This window comes from Copadichromis virginalis, linkage group LG1 (genome assembly GCF_057382275.1).
Source record: "Copadichromis virginalis isolate Kocher_CV1m ecotype Utaka linkage group LG1, C_Virginalis_male_GT1.1, whole genome shotgun sequence".
Lineage (NCBI taxonomy): Eukaryota > Metazoa > Chordata > Actinopteri > Cichliformes > Cichlidae > Copadichromis > Copadichromis virginalis.
The window spans coordinates 34130501-34154255 of record NC_140618.1 but is presented as its reverse complement, the minus strand read 5'-3'; the positions used below and the strand labels follow the sequence as shown (position 1 = coordinate 34154255).

General features: G+C 40.1%; 1 protein-coding gene and 1 long non-coding RNA gene across 2 annotated transcripts in view; one reads left to right on the top strand and one right to left on the bottom strand.

Annotated features, from left to right (window-relative positions):
- The window catches only part of LOC146719118 (protein kinase C-binding protein NELL1-like), a 320797-nt gene that overhangs the window by 248799 nt on the left and 48243 nt on the right, over window positions 1-23755 (top strand). The window contains exon 15 of the mRNA XM_085460591.1: window positions 14848-14943. Within this exon, the coding sequence (XP_085316717.1) occupies window positions 14848-14943 (96 nt within the window). The remainder of the gene's footprint in view (window positions 1-14847; window positions 14944-23755) is intronic.
- LOC146719121 (uncharacterized) lies at window positions 1032-2207 on the bottom strand. Its single transcript, XR_014920090.1, has 3 exons — window positions 1835-2207; window positions 1631-1748; window positions 1032-1499 (listed from the first exon to the last, which is right to left on the bottom strand). It is a non-coding gene; the product is annotated as an uncharacterized LOC146719121 (long non-coding RNA).

Below are 23755 nucleotides of genomic sequence, written 5' to 3'. Positions count from 1 at the left end.
TGATATGATCGTTTCTGTTCTCCTCACTCTCTTTTAATAGCAGCTGCTCTTCTACCTGATGTGTCTTTCACCATTGTGGGGCTCACACACACACACACACATCCAAATCAGTGTCTCATTCACAGTCTGTTTCAGTGCAGATTTCTAAGCTGTCGCTTCAATCATCTTATTTCTCCTCGTTCTTGTCTTATCATCTGTTTCCCATTGCTAATCCATCATCTGTCTATTCCACGTGCTGTCAGGATGATAGGTCTACTACTCAGTAAGACTTTTTGCTTGTTATCATTTTCAGCGTATTCGTGGTGAGTCAGCGGAGAGATACAGATACACTGTTCTGTCTACAGAACTACAGCTTATTCAAGTTTTCCAAACCAGTTTTTGGGGAGTGACGATAAAGATGCGGGAAGTACAGAAAAGTCCCACACGTATTGAAACTGATTTTACTTCATGAGTGAGTACAGTAGGATGGAGTTGGAAATGGCTCAGCAGTGCTACAAAAAAAAGTTACAACTGACAGTTTAATAACTAAAGTTTCCCTTGATTTTACTTCCATATGGGTCAGTCAATGAAAATCAGCACGTGTGTCATGATCCTGGGTCTTCGATCAAGCGTTTTGTGTTTTGTTTTGTGTATTGTTGTGATATATTTTGGTTTTTGGTTGTGTTCTTCCTCAGTTTGATGTTTCGTCATTTCTGTCTGTGTTTTCCTCTGTGTAAAGTCCGGGTTTCTCAGTCTGTGTCTTTGCCTGTGTGAGTTCCTGTTTTATTTTGTAGGTCTGCGTCTCCCATCAGTGTTTCTGGTTTCGCTTCCCCTTGTCTCGTTATGTCCAATTACTCCCAGCAGTGTCTCCCTCCTGTTTCCCATTCCCTGATTGCCCTGTGTATATTTAAGCCCTGTGTTTTCTCATGTGCATTGCTGGTTCGTCTGTGTTATTTGGTAGTGATGGGCAGATGAAGCCCCATGAAGCACTGAAGCTTTTCATCCAATTGGTTCACCCCAACGCGAAGCTTCATGAAGCTTCATTTGCTCTAGCAGGACACCTACTGGACGTAAAAATAATAGCTGGCATGAATTTGAAGAGTGTGGCATTTTGCACACAGCCTGTAAATGTCAACAACAAAAGGAGTGTGTAAAACATGTATATTGTAGTGATGGCAGTATACTGTGTATATTTATAGTGGCAGTATGGGAAATGATTATTTGGAAATGCTTGAAATGGAAATGATCATTTACTGTGAGGTGAGGTGTGGTTGGGGTGTGGACAGTAGTTGTGCTTTTGTAACGTTGAGGTATGGACAGCTACACACTCCTGCCTGTTCACATTTTATTCTGTAAAAACTAAATTTTCACTGCTTTTATGACCTTTTTAGTGGGGAGAACATAGCTAGGATTTAATGATTTAACAAATCTTTTGAATCCTTTGTCCTCCACAATGCTAAATGGCTGGGAGTCCTCAATCACCATGCTAACCAGGTCTTCATCTATTTGAGATTGTTCTCCTGAGGAAAGACAATAAAGATAAAGCACAAATATAAATATCACATACGTAACTTATAACAGTTGTATAATATTGTTATATCATTTAGTAACATTACTGCATGCTATAGTATCATTGCATTTGATGGCTCACCTGGTCTTGCTCCACAATCGGTGTCCCCCTTATTCTCATGCAAAGCTCTGTAGTGCCTAAGCGTGGATGAGGTGTTGTTGTTATATCCCAGCTCCCTGGCACATAGAAAACACTTCACCTTGTACAAAAGTCAAGACAGCTCAACATAAATTGTATTGCACCATCAGTATCATGAAAATACATCTTCTGTAGAAATTTACATACCTTGTTGGGAGGAATAAGATCAAAATGTTCCCACACAGGGGAGGACATCCTCCTCTTCTTAGCTGGCTCCATTCTCTCCTGACTTTCTCTCCTCACTCTCATAAACCTCCAAACGGTCTCCAAACTCTCACTAACCGCAACTCTCCATCAAACACCCACATTTTTGAATGAAGTCTGAGGGGTTTATATCGCTGTCATATCTCGCGGCAAAGTTCGAACCACTTCATGAACCAGTCACGTGGTACAGCCGGGCAGCGAGGCTTCGGACGTCATCATTTTCAGCTCCTCCCATAAATGAAGCAAGCCTCGATACGCGCTTCGCGGAAACGCCCCCTCCATTACTCGACACACGCTCCGAAGCCTCGATACAGAACGTCCCATCACTATTATTTGGTGTTTTCTGGTGTGCGTTGTCGCCCTCTCTGGTTCCCCTGCATCTATCGATGGCTCCCTGCACCTCCGTTTGTGTCTCAAGGTTTCAGGTTAGCTTTATTCTTAGTTTTCCCAGTTTAGGTTTTGTCAGTTCTGTTCTTGCCACCCTCGCCTTTTGTTGATTGCTGTCCTCCTCAATAAAGCTCACTCTCATCTTAAGCTGTGCTAGCACTTTGGGTCCTTTAATAATTTACACACGACTTGCCCCGCAAACCGTGACAGAGTCCCTCCTGGCCCCCTCACAATTCACAGATTTCAATTTTAAAACCTTTTTTGTACAACAACTGTAAAGTAATGATGCCATGCAAACCTTCATAGTGTCAAGATTTTGCAACAAGCTGTCCCTGAAGTACAAACGCCTAGGTTGAAATTTGATTATTTATTTTTTTGCGAGGTCTTATTTTTCCCACCTTTTTTTTCCTTTTTTTTTTTTTAATCCTCATAACTAGTTGCTACCACTACTACTGTGCAAAACACTTTCTTTCTTAATATCTTCCTTTGAAGCAGTCAGACTTGCCTGTCATTTTTGTTAAGTGGTCTTTAGCAGTATTTCTCCAGGCTTTCTTAAGCTCTTTCTGAGTTTTTCCTTGGACTGCTTTTTACTCACTTTCAGTCCAGTCCTCATAGCTCACTGTTTCCAGTTTGTGTGAAAATAGAATCAATTGGAAATTTTTGGTTCAAATCATTTTCATTATGTACAGAAGGCATCCAGACCAACACACAGCAGCCTTGAGCCATAAAACAGAGTGGAGGCTCTATCATGGTTTGGGGTTCCATTTCAGCCACTCACGTTGGGAAAAGTACCATCAGACTGACCATGCAGCACCATGTGAAAACCATCCACCATCCATCTAAACCACCATGATTGGCAACAGTTTCATTTTTCAGCATGATAGTGATCATAAATACATTGCCAATGCAGTAAAAGCATACCAGGATATAAGGAATGCAATGGAACAATAGCAGTCACGGACTGGCTTCCCCAAAACCCAGACCTCAAGCCATGTGTGCTCATCTTGGCAAAGAATAGTAAAGAAGGCACCCATAATCCAAAGAAGAGGGAATTATTTGATCCACTGCTGAATTTTATATATAACGCGCTTCCATTCATTTTGCACTTTTCAATAAACCACTGCAGCTATTACCTATTTTCCTACAAAATGTTAAGAAATAAGGAGTGGCTCTAGAGTTTTGCACAGCATTCTAAGTACAGGATTTCATCTCATTTCTCTTAGGGACAGCATAATTTTCTCATGTATATACCTTTTTAAAACCAATGATTGTAGTCTACTGTGGATACTACCTCAGGATTTCAGTGAGGATGAAGACTCATATCTCAAACTGATCAGTTTGTGTGTGTTTGATGTTTCTGGTGTTGTGAAAGAGTGGGACTTAAAAAAGAAATGATCTTATAGTGCGAAGTGTCTGTTTGTATTGTTATGTAAACAAAAAGGAGAGAAAAAAAATGCCATGTTTGAAATAAGTGAAATTTTTTAAACACAACCCTCCGTGTGAAATCGAATTCATCACTATATGATATGCATCCCTCCTCCAGCTTCCAGCAGCATGGGTCATGGGTAATTCCGCCACTACATCTCGCCTCTCAGCAGTAAGCGTCATGTTATCAGCGAGGCAGAGGCAGCAGCAGAGGTTGGAGAAGACAGTGGTGTCAGCTGCCTACCTGTGTGTGTCAGTAATGGATTCAGATACAGGGAGTCGCACATCCCGTGCCGCCCTCTGTTATGAAAGCTCCTCACATCCAGCTGCCAAGGGCGTCCCTGCTCCTCACCCCTCCCCTCCCCCTCACTGTGCTGATAGGTTCATGCCCCCCATGACTCTTCAGCAGATGAAAATAGATAAAATCATCCAGACATGGCGTGAACTGACAGTTAATGTTTGCCACACACTGATTCAGTTGAAACACAGACAGTGAGTTGAATATATTTCTATTTTTATTTGCTTCTTATTCACTTATTCAGTATTCAGCAATAGCATTTTTTTAATACTTAGGAAACTGTATAACAGACAAAACTCACACAACAGAGATAATTCTCTTACCATGCTTATTATTTGTATTCCCCAAACTTCATATTGGACTTTGCTTCTACTTAAAAATAAAGTAAATATACAGTCATCACTACGCCCACACTAGCATCTAAGCAGATAAAAAAATATTACTGATACTAATTGCCGGCTTTGTTGTCATCCTAAAGAATCGCACATAAGTTTCATAATTTTATGCCAGTACCTAATAAATGTATTCACCCACACAAAAGGATGTTAAAAGCCCAGTTTTAAATACAAGCTTAAAGCTTTCTTTAAACGTGTGTTTCTGAGCCACTCGTAAGAAGTGGAAATGAGCTAAAAAGACAACACCAACACAGCATCACCTGTTAATTTCTTAGCAAACGTTGGCTCATTTAAAAATCCGGCAGAGACACAGCGACGCTAACATCCGTCTGGAGATGTGTCTGCACAAGCCTGACTAACTATTCGCATTATACCCAACCGTCTTAGTCTGTTCTATAGTCTCAAATAAGCATTTTTGTGGGATTAACTTTCAGATCTCATATCCTGTAGCTTTTTTTCTCATTTCAATTGACTCTTCCCATTTAGAAGTACTATAATTAGTTATATCCATACTTAAACCCATTACAAGAGCATATCATTTTTATACTTATTCAATCTGAGTACATAACCCAGCAGCTCATCAGGTACATGTATAAAGCTGAGTGTAAGGTAAAGCAAATGCAAATATTTTCACAGCACTCTCTTATTTTTGGATATTATAAAAGTGTGACTCTGGATTAGGGTTGACTGGAAGTGGACGTGCATCTTGGGTAAAGGACCCGCTCATTTTATAGTGGCATCAAGCAGACTCGTGCGGTAATGGATATCTGTGTACACAAGAAAATGGAGTTGTATTTCTGCGCCTGAAGTGTAATGCCTGGAGAGAGAACACAGCGCGTTGAATGCTTTTAAAGTGAAAACCAAGAATCCCAGGGGAGCATTTAAGCGCTGACAGCTGTTTTACATCTAGAAAATGTGGCAAAAAAAAAACTTTGTCAGTTTGCTTGAGGTTTGGTTTTTTGCTTTTTGTTTTGTTTTTTTTCTTTGCTTGTCTGATGAATAAACAAATGGCACCTCTGCGTTAGCTCAGTCCTCTGCTGCCATCTGCTTCTGCAGGCAACCTTTCAAACTGTCTTTGCTCAAACACTTTAGCCATGTGTTCACAGGTGCACTTAAATGAAAGCCTGAAATGAAAGGTTGATCAGGCCGTGCTTGTAATGATGATTGTGAATGAAAGTATCTGACTTTCTTTTCACCGTCCCAACATCCACAGTGAGATAGTAGCAGGTCCCCCCTGCCTTCCCCAAAACTGCTTTGTAAGTTTCCCTAAAATCGCTGGTCACTTATCTGCATCTTTCACACTCCTCCAGCCCTGAGCATTCTGAAATGTGAGGAGGCTCGTTCCAGAGCGTGGAATCTCCTGAACCACCTGGCAGAATTAAGTGTTGTGTCAGCAGTATTGATCAACCACCCCTTCAACCCTCTGCAGATACATTATGGCAGTAAAAATCTCCCTTAATGTGTCTTTAATCCATGCCGACTGCCTGGCGCAAGTCCTTATTGTCTTGTAAGTGCAGTCATTATCTGTGATGTTCAGTAAATGCCCAACAGAGAGTACAGCCAAGGGTGAACTACTGTTACTCTGATGCATAGTAAAGTGAGGCATTTGTATGAGTAAATGGATTGGCATTAATTCCTTCTTAGCTGCACTTTTGGCCTGCTCAGCACTTCCTTGCAGGCTGCCAGTGGACTTCTAACTCTGCATTTAAGCCTGCTGCTATGCATTCATATAAATGGAAGCAAGACAGACAGACAGACACACACACACACACACACACTGCAGCAGGAGAAAGAGGGAGGAGGCATTTTTCTTCCTATGAGATGAAGGATGTTGAAGAGAGAGAATATAGTAGAAGATGTTGAGCCTCCATTATCTGGATACCCCTGCGTTCCTCTGTCAGAACTAATAGATGTTGTTTTCAGGAAGGCTCCTTTATATTGTGCATAATCTCTTTCCCTCTGTGATATCAGCACCTGTTGGAAGATATGAAAGGATCTGAGAGTGGAGGCTAAGGTTTACATTTAAAACTTTCAGGGCATAGATTGATTGCTGCAGACCAGAGCTGTTCAACATCTTTGAAGAGGATGCTAGGAATAAGGTGGATTGGAAGCTGTGGCTAACTGAACCAACTGTAAAAAGAAAGATTTTACTTCTAAGGCCCTTTTTTTGGTAACGATCTTGAAAAAAAATGTTAATTTATAATTAATGCATCTTTAGTAGTTTAATTACCCTTAAAAACTTAAAATATAATTAATAGTGTTTAATAATCAATAATGTATGTGTCATTATTCCTTAAACTTGATGAGTGATATGTTGCATCATGTATTGTGTCACAGCTGTTAAGAAACAGTAACAGTTCAGTTCTGGCAGCATGAGAACATTATGACTTTTATATAGTGTTTTCTTATTCTAAGTGACCACTCAACATTTTAAACACACTCACCGGCCACTTCATTGGAAACATCTACTGAACTGCTTTACAGTGCAACCACCTAATATGGCAATCACATGGCAGACGATCAGTGCAAGACAAACTGCTCAAACTGAGTATCAGAATGAGGAACTAAGGTGATTTTAAGTGACTTTTGTGCAGGTAGCATGATTCTTGGAGCCAGATAGGTTGGTGTGAGTACTACACAACGTACTGATCTCCAGGGATTTACCTGTACAAGCAGGAAAATGTCTAGGGTTTACAGAGAATGGGCCAAAAATAATGTTATCTGGTAGAAAATTATTTGTTAATGTCAGAAGGTGTGCAGAAGAACAGTTCTTAATGCACAACAGTCTCTGAAGACGCTTCCTCCAAGGAAGGTACGTAAATGGGGTTAACGAGATCCTCGTAGCATTTTGTCTACCACCCAACTTTATCCTCAGCTGAAGTCAGTAGCACCCAACTCCCACTGTACACCATTTGAACAGAGCACCACTTTCCTGGGTCACCTGATGATTTGCCAGAATCAATTAGTGGCCAGCTGAAAGTCTTGTTCCATCCTAAACCCACTTTCATAGTCCCAAATGCTTACCAAGCCCAATAAGACTCTCTTAGGCTAATGGCTCCCATCAGCTATGGTGCCCACCATCAGGTTAGGTGATTATCACCATAACAAGCATCAACCACCCTTTGGTTAATATGGAGATCCAAAACATTGTCCATTGAGTCTCAATAGTCCCAGCCTCACTTGAAATTTTATTGAACTTCTGCTGGAGGTGGGAATTGAAGTGCTCACCAGGACCTGCACCAGATGCTCCCAGCACAACCTCTCTAAGTCCAGTATCCTCCCCCACCAACTGATACATCTCAGTTGATATCCAACTCAGGTGATCAGTTGGTAGCTCATTTCCTCACTTCACCCGAATGTCCAAAGCTTGTGGCCGCAAATCTGAAGAATATCCAGTGAGTGGCAGTTCTCTGGGGGAAAATGCAAAATTAGTGATTGACCTGCACTAAGGTGTCCTGGTCTCAAATGCACTTACAAACACCCTGATGCTTGATCAGGTGTCCCTTATGGACAAACTGTGATTGGCACAAAGGCACAATAATAAAACAACACTGGAGACTACATCAAACAGGCTGTTTTTCTCAATTGCGCCCTTCCAGGTCTCGATATTATGGCCTGTGTGTGTGTCTCCAACACAAGTCTCCCGGTGGAGTACTCTCCAGTGCCCTACTCGGTAAATCCAAGAAGGCAGGGTTCTCTGAACTGTCATTCTCCACATAAGTGTAAATGACAGAACAAGAGCCAGAGCCAATTACCCCACCTAAAGGTTAGGGAAGCAACCCTCCCATCCAGTGGGGAACACCCCAAAATATAGGCAGCAAACTAAGGGGATACAAGTATACCCACCCCTGCCCACCGCTCTGACGGAGGGCAATGAATGATTGGAGCACAGTCCAACTCATCTTCAGGGATCTGAAGAGGCACAGGCACAGATCATAGGCCCTGTGTTGCATGATTATATAATTATTTTCTCTTTCCCTTTACATGCGGCATTGCAGCATGCAAAATTAAAAGTACTGAAAATTAGATATTTCAAATTTGATAATTATTTAACAATTTCTTACTATGACTTCATTATCAAAAAGGCTAACAATGTTCTTATCAGTTTTCATTTTTCTGTCATAGAATTCCAAAGCTCGCCTTTCCCCTTTCACACCTACTTGAATTTGTCGAGCATTCATCTTTCCCAACAATATTCCTGCTCCTAATTCAGAGATGGAACCTTGGACACCCAACGACCGTGAATATGACTGTTAGCCACGGCACAGAGTGGAATGATTTCATTCTTGCCACCCACTGGAAAGCAATCTAGGCCTGTAATGGGAAACTCAAATAGCAAATCTGTGGGTATAAGCATGTCTTGAGAAGTCACGAGTCAGCAACAGGCTCAGTTAAGCAATGAGATAGTTTAGCAGGAGGTCAAGAGACTTACAATTAAAGGAGGGCACTTTCTTTCTTGGAGCTCTGGGTCAGTCTATTTGTCGCTGTGGTGGGTTCTCATAATGACATGTAGAGGAGGCAATTAAGGGAAGAGCTGGAGAGGTGGAAAAGTGGGGAAAAAAAGAAGAATTTATTGAATGTTAAAAAAAAAGGAAGGGGGGGAGATTATGGAAAGAGGTGAAGTGTTGGTGAGATACTTTGTATAAGCCAGCAGTGAGACTAGAGTTTTAGAGGCTTGAGAACTGAACCTTCAAACAGTAAATATAAGGTTTTGGTGTCAGAAGGGAGGAAAGGGGAATCACTTTCTGCAACCACAATCTAAGGAGGTGGCACAGGGTACAATACAATTCTACTGCTCTTCTTTGTCTTCTATATGGTGCCATTCCATTGAAATGGGATGTTCCCTGCTGTTTGTTGAACAAGAGCGACACATTGCTATTCTTTTCTCAATCTTATTCGGAAATGGAAAACCATCAGTACCACACATTATATGTATGGTGCATGTAGAAAAACAACAAGAGCTGTAAACAACTGGCTTCTCATCTCAAAGAACGCCTCCACACCACAAGATCTATCAGGGCAAATGAAAAAAAAAAGGCCTCGAGCAGACCTTCCCAAAGTGTGGGGCCCGCCCCCTAGGGGGGCGCAGAGCCATGGCAGGGGGGGGGGGGGGGGGGGGGGGGCGGTATGAAAAGGAAAAAACAAAACGCTTGGACACTGCTAGCACGGGGCGCCCGCAGAAACGTAAAGCAGGAGATGAAGCATAGCTGAATATGTTTCCAAACCAACTTCATTCTAAGCCAAAGACTAGAAAATATGGTGAAGCATATCTTCCCTTTGGTTTCACCTGCACAAGTGCCAAGGTAGGTCTCCCCTGCAGAATTGATTTTCCCTTCGTTGGGAGCAGTGCTGGGCTCTTCAAATCACGGACAAACAGTATCCCACATTCGTGATTTTTAGTTCACAAACACTTCTTGCAATGACTAACTACTCCTGACATTTTAGAGATGTTAGCTCTTTATACAGTAAAGTTACAGCAGGATACAAATAATATCAGGCTGATCCTGCCACGATTTGTTCCCCCGGTTCAAATCACAGACAAACAGTATCCCACAGCTGTTTATGTTTTTAAACCCATTTTGCACACAGAGGCATTTTTTGAAAAATGTATTGATAGCAATGTTGAATATTATTACGCAGGAAAAAACAACTACACGTAAAATAATCACACCGTGACGCCTCTGCCTTTCTAATTGGAGGGACAGTAACTGCGTGTAAAACCTGCTGATTAACAGTATTTTGTCTCTATCTGCCATTCTGCAATTCATCTCATGTAAACAATAACGTGGTGCACAGCGTGACGTGAAAAAGGGCACATACCTTTGACGTTGTGTGACGAACTCTGTATTCCTCGTCCACACGTAAACGCAAAAAAGGAGTTTTAAAAATCTCAGTTTCCGGTAATTTGAAATGCCGTTTGCGTGTGGACGAAACAGCTTTTTTCAAAAATACCTGTGTAGGTGTGGATGTACTGTAAAAGATTTAGTAGTTTATTTTATTACTACCTGTAATTTATTGCAGAGTACTTGTATTTGCTTAATTGTTTATTAAATGTTTGAGGTGTAAAATAAACCGCAATGGAGCAAAATATGGGTGTGTGTGGTTGGAGGATGTGTTAGTGCGTGTGCGTGCGTGCGTGCGCGGGGGGGGGACATTTTTCTTGTAAAACAAGCAAAAAACAAGCAAAAAAAGTTTGGGAACCACTGGCCTAGAGCAAGATGTACCTCCAGAGAAAAGTATACAGCCAAGTCCTGTCTTTTAGCACTCCAGTATACCGAAGATGAAACCACACCCACCTGTCACTGAAAAGCTGCTGTGTTCTTAATTATACATAACGTTAAGCCTCAATATAATTAAAAGGGGTGAATTGTGTAAATGTTCACTTTCCATACAGCTGCCATGAACAGGCAAATAATTAGCTGTAGAGACTGTAACAGGTTTTTTTTAATAATAGGCTATAAACATGTGCTCTAAAAGTGGCCGTTCTAACACGTACTTTATGGTAATTGAGTCACATTTAGTGCCTCAAGTAGTCACTTGATGAAGTGTAGTTTTCAGCAATTGCATAGCAACTTAATTTTTCAGCCTCAGAGGTTTCTCATTTTATTATACTGCATTTTTTTAAATGGGAATCACTGACAGGTATTGCTTTAATTTTTGGGGGCTGGTACTGTGTTTCACTCAAGACAGCAAAGTCTTACACTAATCTTATTCTTGTTATAATATCGGTTTATTACAGTATATTTAACTTTATCAGTCCTGCTTAAAGGCTTTTTAAAAAAAAAAAAAAAAAAAGTCCAATAGGTTTTTTTCACATTTTCATTCAGCTGTTGGACTGGATTCCACGCATTTACTCATTAACACACTATTACCAGTAAGCATGAGCAAAAGTTCTGGATTAAAAGTTTTAGTGTTGGCTTAATTCATCCAGCTATTTCTTGACAGGAATTAAAATACTGGAGGCAACTTGAAACCGAGGCTTGTTTTTTGGAAAGAAAACTACTGCCTTCAGTCATACAGCACGCCCACTCCCAGTGAAGCCCCCTCATCTTTGGAAGTCATTAGTTCGACAGGCAGGCGGCATTATGCTGATGGCGGTGAAATGATAATTAGAGTTGGAGATAGATTGAGTCAATATAAGTGTAATTAATTTTTAAGTGTGAGGTTTATTAGTAGAGAGGCGATCAGGCCACTAATGAGGGCCTGATAGAACTTCTTAAATAGTGCAACCAGATTAATAGCTTCTGGCAGTAGAATCTACTTTTATTTATTTGCTGCATTTGTTTGTATATTTAGGCCAACACTGGGTTGATCATTTGTGCTGACAAATGAGCTTTCTGTGTATTCATAAACCAAATGGAGACAAGCTGCTGCACAGATTACACACAGATATTACACTCACATACCCTATGTCTGTGACTTTAAATAGATTTTTTTTCTGCCCATTAAGGCTCATCTTTTTAATCGTGTCATTAATTAAGCTTAGAAATACTTAATGAACTTGCTCAATTAAGTCTGCCCTCTTTTTTGGTTTAATCCTCGCTTTAAGCACTGACTGACTGTCCTCTCTCCCTGCACCCACCCTTTACATCTGTTTTGTGGAGGATATTTCTCTGCCAGCGCTCCTCAGACATCCTCTTCTCCTTTGTGTTGGTGCTTCACAGTGTGTACACTCGTTGAACAAAATACAGCCATTTCCGCTGCTAGCCTGCTTCTAGGAAAAGGCTGTAAGAATGTTGGGAACACATGCGCTCACATGAGAGATTTCCAAATCACTGCTAAATGAGGAGCAGTTACTTTAATTATTTTAGATTCTTCCTTGCGGACATGGTTTGCAGACCGATGACCTCTAGTGTTAGTGAAAAAATGATTCTCTTTTAAACTGTGTGATAGTGTTATACTAATATCAATCAGGAATTTACCCTGATATATACCAAGAATTAATTAGGCCAAGAATTAATTTTCAATCCACTGATCACTGTTTACAAATGCTCGTGGTTTATTATTTGAAAAAAATCTAATAAAAGGCTAAAACATCTGATGATAGCTGTGATTGCATTCCAGCAAATAGCATCCTGGACCAAACTCAATTCATTTGAACTGAATCAGCTACACAAGATGAACACCAATGAATTCTCACATTGCCTCGCCACATAACCCCAGACCACAGTAGGCCATCTCATCAGTACTGACGTTTCATGGAAAACAACGCCATATTATCAGTAGAAGAACTGTAAAATCTAATAAGCTACCAGTATCTAAAACAAATGCAACCTCACTGCATTAGAAGAACTAACAACAGTTTACTTCAGATAGCTAAATCAGGCAACCTGTTCATTGTGAGTGCCAGTAAGCAGTACTAAATGAATTAGTTCAACTGGCGTTTATGGCATAATTAACAAATTCATTTAGTATGACTCGCTCTGAAAAATCAAGTCATTCAAAGTGCTGTGACCTCACAATGAACAAGCTGCCTTAACTGACGCAAACTTAAATGAAGGTAAAAAGTTTGCATATATCTTTAATAAGTGTCAGGAACTTATGACGTCTGTCAAGGAGGTTGTGTTTTTGTAGTCTTTGCGTGTCACTGGTAATCTGTAAATGCAATAGCTCAAAAAGTTTCAAAGGAAATTCTGATGAAACTTTGTAGGGGTGTAGAGTGGGGTCATATTAGTAAATCTATTAAAATTTGACATGCATCCATCAAGGTCTTCAGGGTCAACTTAAGAAGCCTTATAACTTGTATGTGTTGCCAACATATAGAAAGAACCAATGTAAAGATTTTAAATATGATGTCAAATTTGACCTCTGACCTTTCCTTCAAGGTAAATACATGATCTTAAGGCCAACAATAATATAATAATAATCTTATATATAATCTTCTTTGGTTTTGATAACATATAGGCATATAGGGAATGATTTATGGGGATAATAAATGTCACGTTACTTTAGACCTCCAAGGTCAAATGAGGTCAAAATTCCCATAAAATCTCTTTTATCTTTAAAACTATACTTAAAATCCTACTGCCTTTGTTTTATGATACTCATATATGGTAAATAAATGGTAAATGGCCTGTATTTATATAGCGCTTTACTAGTCCCTAAGGACCCCAAAGCGCTTTACATATCCAGTCATCCACCCATTCACACACACATCCACACACTGGTGATGGCAGCTACATTGTAGCCACAGCCACCCTGGGGCGCACTGACAGAGGCGAGGCTGCCGGACACTGGCGCCACCGGGCCCTCTGACCACCACCAGGGTGGGGATTATAAACATAGCATTATAGTTTGCTGCCAAATATCATGTCACGTTTAGCCTCTGACTTCACTTTCCTATTTCACGTCTGCTTTTCTTTCAAGTTGACCCCAAAATGTGTTATACATCTAAAGAAAGTATAGTATTCAAGCAGGGCTTTTTTGAAACAGTCGTGTCAATCTTTTTGCAGGGCACTGGAAAATGATCAGAGTTTTCATGTAAGCACTTGTGTTATATTCTTGCTTGGCACCGTGGTGGAAAAGTTATCATAATGACCAAGCACAAAAAAAAAGAAGTGAGGCAGAAATTCAGTACGTGCTAGGATTTTATCACATTGAGGAACAACAGCAGCTCAGGTGGTGCTGCAGGTTGTCCTTGACACAGATCTCATCCTGATGTTCAGGTCAGCTCCTTGCACAGTTGCCATGTGTGTGAGTGGTTGAAACTGTAAAGTGTTCCTGCTGTTATGTTGATAGATAGATGTGCTAACGTGAAATCGGCCCCATTTGCTAGTCGCACATAATAAGAACACATATTTTCCTTGCTGCATTTTGTCCCTTTGCTGTCCAATAGTCAGTAAAAGTGCATGCATCCACTGAAGGATACAGTAGAATTTTTAGTGCCATCTGGTTACTGGTTCTTTAAACGTGTTTCACTTTCCTCAGTCGCTAACTTGGTCTGATTTTCTGAACTGTACAGTAAATGTGCTGTAAAGCTTAAAAGGCAAAAGACAGTCATTTATCCGTTGCTCGTAACAAATTGCAAAAAAATGCAACTTTCTCCTTAAAAGGCAACACAATGTTCAGCCATCCTCCCAGAAATTTGATAGTTTTTTTAGCTGCCTTTTACATGACCACTTGAAAGCACACTTTTCTCTCAGATATAAATCTGAGGCAAGGTTACAGTTTTGATCTGTCTTTTTTTTTGTCTTCTTTATAATGAACAAACACTGCAGCATAAAAACCACCATTTCTAAGCCCGTGTGAATGGTGAGCGTGAGTAGTCCCTCCCAGAACTGTTAACGCATCTTGTAAAGATAGTCAGGGGAGCTTTTTGTAGCGTGTAATGCTTTTACAACATCACAAAAACCGCAGGATTTCAAAGGCTTTTCTGTGGCTGTGCTATTCGGGTCACAGAGGGGGGAAAACACAAAAAACTGAACTAATATGTTTTTGGTTTCTCTTTCTAGCCTTCTGTGAGGAGGGATGCCGAAGCGGCGGGACCTGTGTGTCTCCCAACACGTGTGTCTGTCCCTCGGGATTCACGGGACACCGCTGTGAGACAGGTAAGACCTGAGGACATCACCTGACCCCACACCTCTCATCTGTCCAGTTTGTTCAGCCGTCTGTCCCAATTAAAATCTGACACGAGCATCACGTTGTTTTTATTGACTTTCAGGAATGACATCGGCAGGATGGTCATTAGATGTTTTCTTTTCCTACTTCACTCTACACACACACACACACCTACACACACACACACATTTTCATGCTCTGGCTTTAAAGTGTTGTTTAAATTGGACACTGCAGAGATTGAAGCTCCCAAGAGAGTCATAGAAAGAGTCAGCTAATTGTTCCCTACCTTCCTCTTCTCCTTCCTTCCACCTTCTTCCTTTCTCCCTCTCCTTTTTCACTCTCCCCATCATTTCCCCCAGTTGTCCTTCCTCCTTTCTTTTCTTTCTTTTCATTTTCTCCTCCTTTGTCTTCTAACTTCTCTCGTTTCTCCTTCCTTATGTCTTTTTCCAGTTTTATAAGCTACTTCTCTTTACCTCTTTTGCTTCCTTTCATCCTCTGCCCTCCTTCCCTGACCTCTTCTTGGCTCTCCTCTGCTTGCTCATTTTCTCCTTTCCTCCTCCACCCTTGTCCTTGTCTTTCTTTTTACCCCCCCCCCCCCCCCCCCCTTCCATTTTCTCCCCAGATTCTGTTCTTGCTTTCCCCTTGTTCTTTTTATTCCTATTAGCTTACTCCTTTACCTCTCTTGTCCATCTATCTCTACTTACACAACCTCTGTCTTCCTCTCGCTCCTGTCCCATCCTCCCCTATGCCATTAAACCTCCCGTCTCTGTGGTCTAATTTCGCTGAAGTGATCAACCTGCTCACATGGAGCACAGGAGTCACGGGTCAGCTATTTGTAGCATGTTGCCATGGTTTCTCTTTAGATAGGTCAGACAAAACCTTCATATTTTTACATATTGAATACATCATTTGTGCTGCTGTCAGTCAGCCTCCTAATATGTAAGTGTAATGCAGAGGAAGATTCTCTTTGCTGTTTTATTTTGTGTGTGTGTTATCTTCATCACACATTTTAGACCAGCACCAGTGTCTTGAAATTAAATCCACACTGTGCATATTGAACTGATCAGACTTAATTAGGCTGTATAGCACATCTTCATTAGGAGGGAAAAATCTATGGGCATGATAATTTAACTCATTCCAAGTCTGATCTCAGAAAGCAGCCTAACTCTGAAGGCTCCAAACTGTAGTCAGCTACTCATGAGGATAACCAATCAATTAAAAATAAAAGTTTCAAGACCAGACAAGAAAGAAAGGTATCGTGCTTGAAATCATGAAAGACAGAGACACTATTGGTTTGATTTCAAATGTTCATAAGGCTTAATTTGTTTCCTGCACTGGGTCTCCCCTGGTGACGACCAGTCTGCTGTTTCCAGCTTAAAAATGGATCCCATGTTCTTTTAGGACACGTCTCTCCCTGCGATGCTCTGATCCAGAGTATACCCTTACTGTTTGGTCAAACATCATTCTCAGATACTCCCTGAAGATTGTGAATCAAATGAAAAAAACAAAACAAAAAACATACACTTTATGAGCCAAATGTCTCAGTACACACCTGTGTAGCATCCAATCATTTGTTCAAACAAGAGGAGGCAAGACGTGTTTCCAGGTTTAGAGAGAAAGGGGACTGTGCTGTGTCATACATCTATACGCTGTACCACAGCTTAAAGTCTGGACCTCATTAAACATGTAAGGCAGGCTTAAATTTCTACATGCAGATACAGATACTCGGGTTGCAAAGACACCGGAAGGTAAGTTACACAAAAGAGAGACATCACTGCGTGACACAGACTGATCCTCCACTTTTTTCTCTCAAATTCATAACAATCATGAATCTACTAAAAGAATAACTTCCATCTCTATGACCTAACCACAGATCTGAAAAGGAATGTAAACGGAAATTCAAATAATATTGCCTGCAACATGTTTTTTATCAGCTCTGATTTCGATGTTACATAAAATTACTGAAATATAAATTTCCACATTTAATCCATCGTCTGCTATAAGAGCACAGAATGGCTTTAAGAGCATATGGAAGTAGCTGGGCACACATTCGATGATATGCAGAAATGGACAACTGGTTAATGGGATGAAAGGTCTTGCAGGTCCGAAATGCCGAAACATGATTTATTTTCACTACATTTTAGTGTATTGACCATGAATAATTTTGTCTCTATAATATTGAACTTTACTCAGTTTCTCTATGGACTCTATTATATTCAATTGTTAATCAAATCAGTGTTTTTAATTTAGTTTCATTCATCAGTGGTATGAAGAAAACAGTTTGATTGTTAAGGTATATCATTATGAATTGTTTGAAACATGCAATTTTTCTATGTAGAGTCATTTAAATGTTCTATTGGAGGTGCACGTGAGAAGGCTTTTCTTTTTGGGGGGGATAGCATGCAGGAGGTAGGACATAGGACGGCCGCTCGTGCGATGCAAATTACTTGCAGTGTTCTGAAATAGGCACAAATCAACACAATTAGACATCACACAGACGTTGTACTGGGGGGCTGGCAGGTTAAAGACTGTTTAACTCTTTTCCCCATAAAGACATTTGACAACAATGCTAATGAGCGTCCAAGGGGGAAAGTGTTTAACGGTCTTTAACCTGCCAGCTCCCCAGGACAAAGTCTGTGTGATGTCTAACAGTGCTGATTTGTGCCTGTGTGAAAACAGTGCAGGTAATTTGCAGCTCGCCAGTGGTCGTCCTTTAAGTTTTAGTTAATTCTGCGTATAGTATTCATATTAAGAAAACATGAACAAATGCAAAGTCCATTGAAAGTACTATCCCTGAAGATCCTTGCACTCCATGTGCAATATATAAAGACAGTATGAAATAATCTTAGATTTCATGTACATACTGTACCCGAACAGGAAGCGGTAGAAAAAAAGGGAAAAGCTTTGCTCTCATTTGGAACAAATTCTTCTTGCTTTTATTGACTAAGGTGGTTGCTGGATTGTGTGACTTTAGAATTGAGTGCATAACAATGTTTGTTCTATCTAAAAGGTTTGGGGAAAAAAGACTCATCTTTGTATAATAAGGATAGTTCTCTACCAGCAGGTTATAAAAACCTGGCAGTCCTTTGAATGTTTTTTATGTTTTGTTTTTTTTTCTCACCAGCCTCAGCTGTGTGGGTGTAAAGTTTGCTTCGTCCCAGTTTCGGCCTTTTGAGTCTCTAGCTTTGTGCTACATATTTGTCATGTTCCATCACTGGCACTGGCCTGTGGTGTTCTCTGAGCTTAAAGAGTCAGTCCATCTTTAACTTGAATTTTTTGACTTTGTGTTCATGTCATTCATCCTTAAATTTTTACAAATGCATTTTGAAATAAAATACCTTCGTCTATGCCCAAATTTCTCTCCTTTATAGAGCCGAAGACTGAAGTCAGTGTAGTTTTGATTCACTGCTCCTTCTTCTGGAATTCGTTTGATTAAAATTATTAAATTAACCCTTGCTGCTTTTGCATCAGGAGATATATTCCAGATTTTATCGCATTTTTAGTCACATTTTTTCTTATAATTTACTCCTCTCACAGCCAAATCTTCAGCTTCAGATTTTCATCTTCAGTGAGTTAACGGCAAACAAAGTCACCACCTGTCTCATTTAAATTATTAACTTATTTTCCAACCCCTTAAATTTGTAGCTAAGGAGGGAAAAAAAATCATATGATTTCCTGTAATTCTTGGCTCTGAAGATTTGAATCATTGATCTGGTAATCGGCAGTCATTAGCATGCAGGGCATGTTTTGAAAGGCAATCAGGCAGAAACTAATTAACTCCCCTATTAACAGCATCAAATATCTATCAGTTAATTAACGTGGCAGTGAAGCTTCACAGCCGTGTTCTCCAAGAATGCAATATTATATGCAATAATATACAGTATCTCACAAAAGTGAGTACACCCCTCACATTTTTTAAAATATTTTGATCTTTTCATGGGACAACACTGAAGATATGACACTTTGATACAATGTAGTTAGTATACAGCTTGTATAACAGTGTAAATTTGCTGTCACCTTAAAATAGCTCAACATACAGCCATTACTGTCTAAACCATTGGAAACAAAAGTGAGTACTCCCCTAAGTGAAAATGTCCAAATTGTGCCCAAAGTGTCAATTTTTTTTTTATTCAATTTAATTCAATTTTATTTATATAGCACCAAATCACAACAACAGTTGCCTCAAGGTATTTTATATTGTAAGGTAGACCCTACAGTAATGTTTGGCAACAATTATTTTCCAACACTGCCTTAACTTTGTTGGCCATGGAGTTCACTAGAGCTTTACAGGGTGACACTGCAGTCCTCTTCCACTCCTCCATGATGACATCATGGAGCTGGTGGATGTTAGAGCCCTTGCACTCCTCCACCTTCCATTTGAGGATGCCCCACAGATGCTCAATAGGGTTTAAGTCTGGAGACATGCTTGGCCAGTCAAGTACCTTTACCCTCAGTTTATTTAGCAAGGCACTGGTTTTTTTGGAGGTGTGTTTGGGGTTGTTATCATGTTGGAGTACTGTCCTTTGGCCTAGTTTCTTCAGAATGTCACAGACAGTGTTGGCCAAGTTACCTGAAAAAGGTAATTAGTTACTTTATTACTTAGTTGCTTAGTTACTTTTTTAAAAACTTTTTTAAAACATTTAATATTAACATTGGAGCACGTTTGTGCAAAGGCTGTCTGCCTTTCCAGTATTCAGCTTTCAAGAACTACATCTTACTTGACAAAATCTCCTTTTGTGAAGCAGTGTTTGCAGCGTCTGAAGCTCATTATTATCTCTGAATCCATTTTTTATAAGAGAAATATTCCGAGTTGAAACTCCGGCTGAAGTTGAATCGGTAAACATTTGAAGAAGCTCTTAAAGTCTAAGTGCTGAAAGGCTGTGAAATTAATCTTCCATGTGAAGACACCTTAAATGTAAATGACAAGAGGAGTGAGAAGTGTCGGCTGCAATCTCGCCGTTCAGAATGAGTGAAGTATTTTCTGATCTCCAACATTATATTGTTATTTCAGTTCTGTTTGTTCCTTTAACTGTATCCCCATTCACCTCTGCGACCGTTTCACAGCCTCAAAACTCAAAGTATATGCTATTGTAAATGATTTTTTTTAAAGATGGAAACAGTGGATGTAGGGAGGAAAGATAGAGATAAAATACTTTCATGTCCTTACAGTGCTGTCTGGGTTGCTGGAGTTTCCCCTAGAAGACTTGCCATAGGCAACGTGTAAGAGGAGTGCAGAGGGTTCTTGTTTTACCTCTGTGCATGACATATTCTCTGTCACTGCATTTCATTCTCAATCTGTCTACCCATCTGTTGAACTCTCTTAGTATCTGTCTCTGTTTCTCATGTACATCTGTCTCTATCTTCTGACTCCACTCCTAACTCGCTCTCTGTTGCCCTCCCCTTCTGTGCAATAACGCTGCTCCACTGACACTCGTCTGTATACTGTAGCTCAATGAGAGGTTGAAAACATCTAAATATAAAGCCAGCGGGAAAAGAGATGATCTTACTGCTGATCTTTTCATCTTCTCCCACGTTGATGTGTTCTTCGGGGCTGCCTGTCTTTCTCCAGTGGGCTTACATAGCTGCCAGTGATCCACATTTGGACCACTCTGATTTTACTTTCTGAAAGTCTTTACACCAAAGGAGTCAAAAACATAACAGCCGGCCTAGGAATGAACTCCCACTTCATATATATTCAACTTCATTGTCAAAAATAGCATAGTTTGAGTATGTAATGTACTAGAGTATGTTCTGCTGGAACAGAGCTGACAACTTCTGTTGTCAACAGTGTGACTTTATAAGAGAAGCAGCAGAAACAGCTGTGGGTGAAAACCAACCATGCCAGTGTCACTATTCAAGGTTTATGGTCCAATATCTCCTAAACGTTACATTAACCTCAAAACAACACATGAGGATTAGGTTAAATTAGCTAGAACTGAACCCCCGCCATTCATACTGAAGCCTCATTTTGAATAAATCACTGTAATGATTACATGATGAGGACTTTTTCTGGAGTGTTTTCACAAAATTATTGATTCAGACTTAAATGTTATTTAGGAAACAACTTTGGCAATGAATGCTTCATGATCGACAGACATTGCTGAGCAATCACATTTTGCCTTTGGTACATTTAGGGTTAAAAGATGCTGGCATCTAAGTAAGACAAGTCTGTATACATGCAGGTAATATATAACTACAGTGATTTTATTTAAATGTGGCTTCTGGGTGTGCTGTAATGAAGTCAGGAAAAAAGAAGAAAAAACTACAATAAATGCAACCATTTCCAAATTGCTGACATCTGACAGTTAAGAAGTATCAGTATTAGTAGCAGTACAGGACAATGTAAAGTTAGCAAGTTAAACCACTTAACAGTTTAATTGGGTGAGTATGCTGACTGCTGAACCACTGCTGAACCTTGCACCCTTGTACACCAGACAGTTACAGCGGTTGACAGGTTTGATTTTTCCTTAGCGCCTCGCACCCTTTACATAGGGACTTTTAGTTCCTTTGGGTGAAGGTTTCTGGTCACAAGCAAAGTGATGAGCAAATTATAACTTTGTGTCTTCATGGGTGACATCATGCTCAAAATCATGATCATTATTAGTGCTTGTTTTCGGTATTTTGTGCTATGCTTGTTTATCATCTGTTGTGTATTATGCATGTTAGGTTGGCTGACTCACGACTACAGAACTAATTACCAACGGGTACAAATAAAGTAACCTGAACATGAACTTGTTTAGAAGTGCACACATGGACAGCTGTGAGCACCAAGGATGAGTAGTTGTTGTTATTATGCTATTTCCTGCCTCACCTGGAGTTCCCCTGGAGAGCAGATGTATAGTTGATGCCATTGTAGCGTGATGTCTGCATGAACGGGGATTACATTGAGCCTTGCAGTCACACTACGTTCACATAATTTATATTACTCAAACCCGCGGGCTTGCAGAATATAAACTACAACACAGCAGTTCTTTAAGTGACAGGCTAAGCTCTTGTGTGGTCAGTCCACTGCTCCCTTAATCCAACATGCTGTTAGCTTTAAGCACCGTTACTGGTCACGGACCATCAGGCAGCAATGAACACAAACTCTGGTTGCCGTCTCTGTCTAAGGACACATTAATGTTAATGCGCCATGTGACATTTTCCATGATGTTGTGTTAGTAGGTTAGTAGGGCTGGAATAGCTGTAATTATGGAAAGCTCAAGAGGCCAGAGGATTCTCTCAAGTGCTTTGGGATTATTTTAACTACAGTATGTTTGGGTTAATTCCAAGTTTTCTATCTGAGCTAAAGTGCACAGCTCTTCACAATCTGTGTTGTCATAAAGTTCTCATTACTCACCGGGAACATCCACACTGGGCAGAAGTGAACTTGTTTGTATTGTAATAGAAGGAAACAGAAGGAAACATGAAATGCAGTCTGCTCTCCTTTTCTTTTTGTAGCTATAACAAAGATTTATGGGGTATATTTATGTGTGTACTCCAGCATATTGCAACTCATACAAGGTCATCTGTCCACTTCACTTCCACAGACAAAGAGAATGGAAGGCTTCCCACACTAAAGCATACTTGTAGACACACAAGAGCTTCAATATAGCTTTGTAAACTAGTGTACTGAGCATCAGGAAATATTGAGTGTGCGCAAATGAAATCAGGTTTTATTATAGTTAAATAAAAAAAACTTGTTAGGCAGGTGATGGATGGCATGTTAAATAATGTGTGCTTCCCATAAAAACAACCACAGAGACCTGATTTTTCTTTGTTTACAATTGCTTCTGTGAGGGAGAAAAGAGTCTAAATTTCTTGGGAATGGAGCAAAGGTCCTAAACTGTAGGACAGGCTAATTCTGAGCTATGGCTAGGATTACATAGTTTAAAAGGTTCTTGTTAAAACCTGCTAAAGGGGATAAGTTACCTTCCCTGCTTACTGTCTAAAATCTAAACCTGCACTGACTAGAAATAGCAAAGGATTTGGGCAATTCCCCGGGGCAACAGTTCACACAGAGGTAATGTGTCTGTGAATGCCATGGAGACAAATATGATGAGCTGGCGATATTTGGTAAAATATTATCTATTACAGATTGTGTGTTTGTCTTAAGTCAAATGTTTGTTTTCTATGGGATTTTGTTTATTTATTTATTTATTGCCAGTAAACCTCTTAACCCTAGAACACTATCGCTATAAATAGTAACACAATCACTAATGCCGGGTGATTTTTACCCGATATAATATAACCAATAAAAAGTAATCAAATATATCAAAATATGACAACACATGAGAAATTAGAGTGGTCTTCTTTTACTTTCAACTTTTGTATTTGCCATATAAACAAACTAGGGAGTAAAATAGATCACAAAGAATGATCCAAAAACTAGCAAAATAAAAACAGTAAGAGAAAACCAAAGGCAGGGCAGCCAGGGGAATGAAGAAACACAGACTACATATACACACCAGGGAGGGGGATAATGAGACATGAGTGAACTGAGTAAAAACAATCACATAGGTGGGAAAGGGAACACAGGGAAGTTAAAACAAAAATGAACAACAACATAGAAAACAAAAAGAAAGCCACATGATGAAATATTTTTAGCAGGACAAAAGGCCTGCTAAAACCCAGGACACGCTTGGAACGCCTTGGTGTTCCCTCGAACAAGCTGGGGAGGTGGCCGGGGAGGGGGAGGTCTAGGCTTCTCTGCTTAGGCTGCTGCCCCCACAACCCAGACCCAGATAAGTGGAAGATGGATGGGTGGATGGATGGATGGATGGATGGATGGATGGATGGATAAATGGATGGAACAGCTTAAGG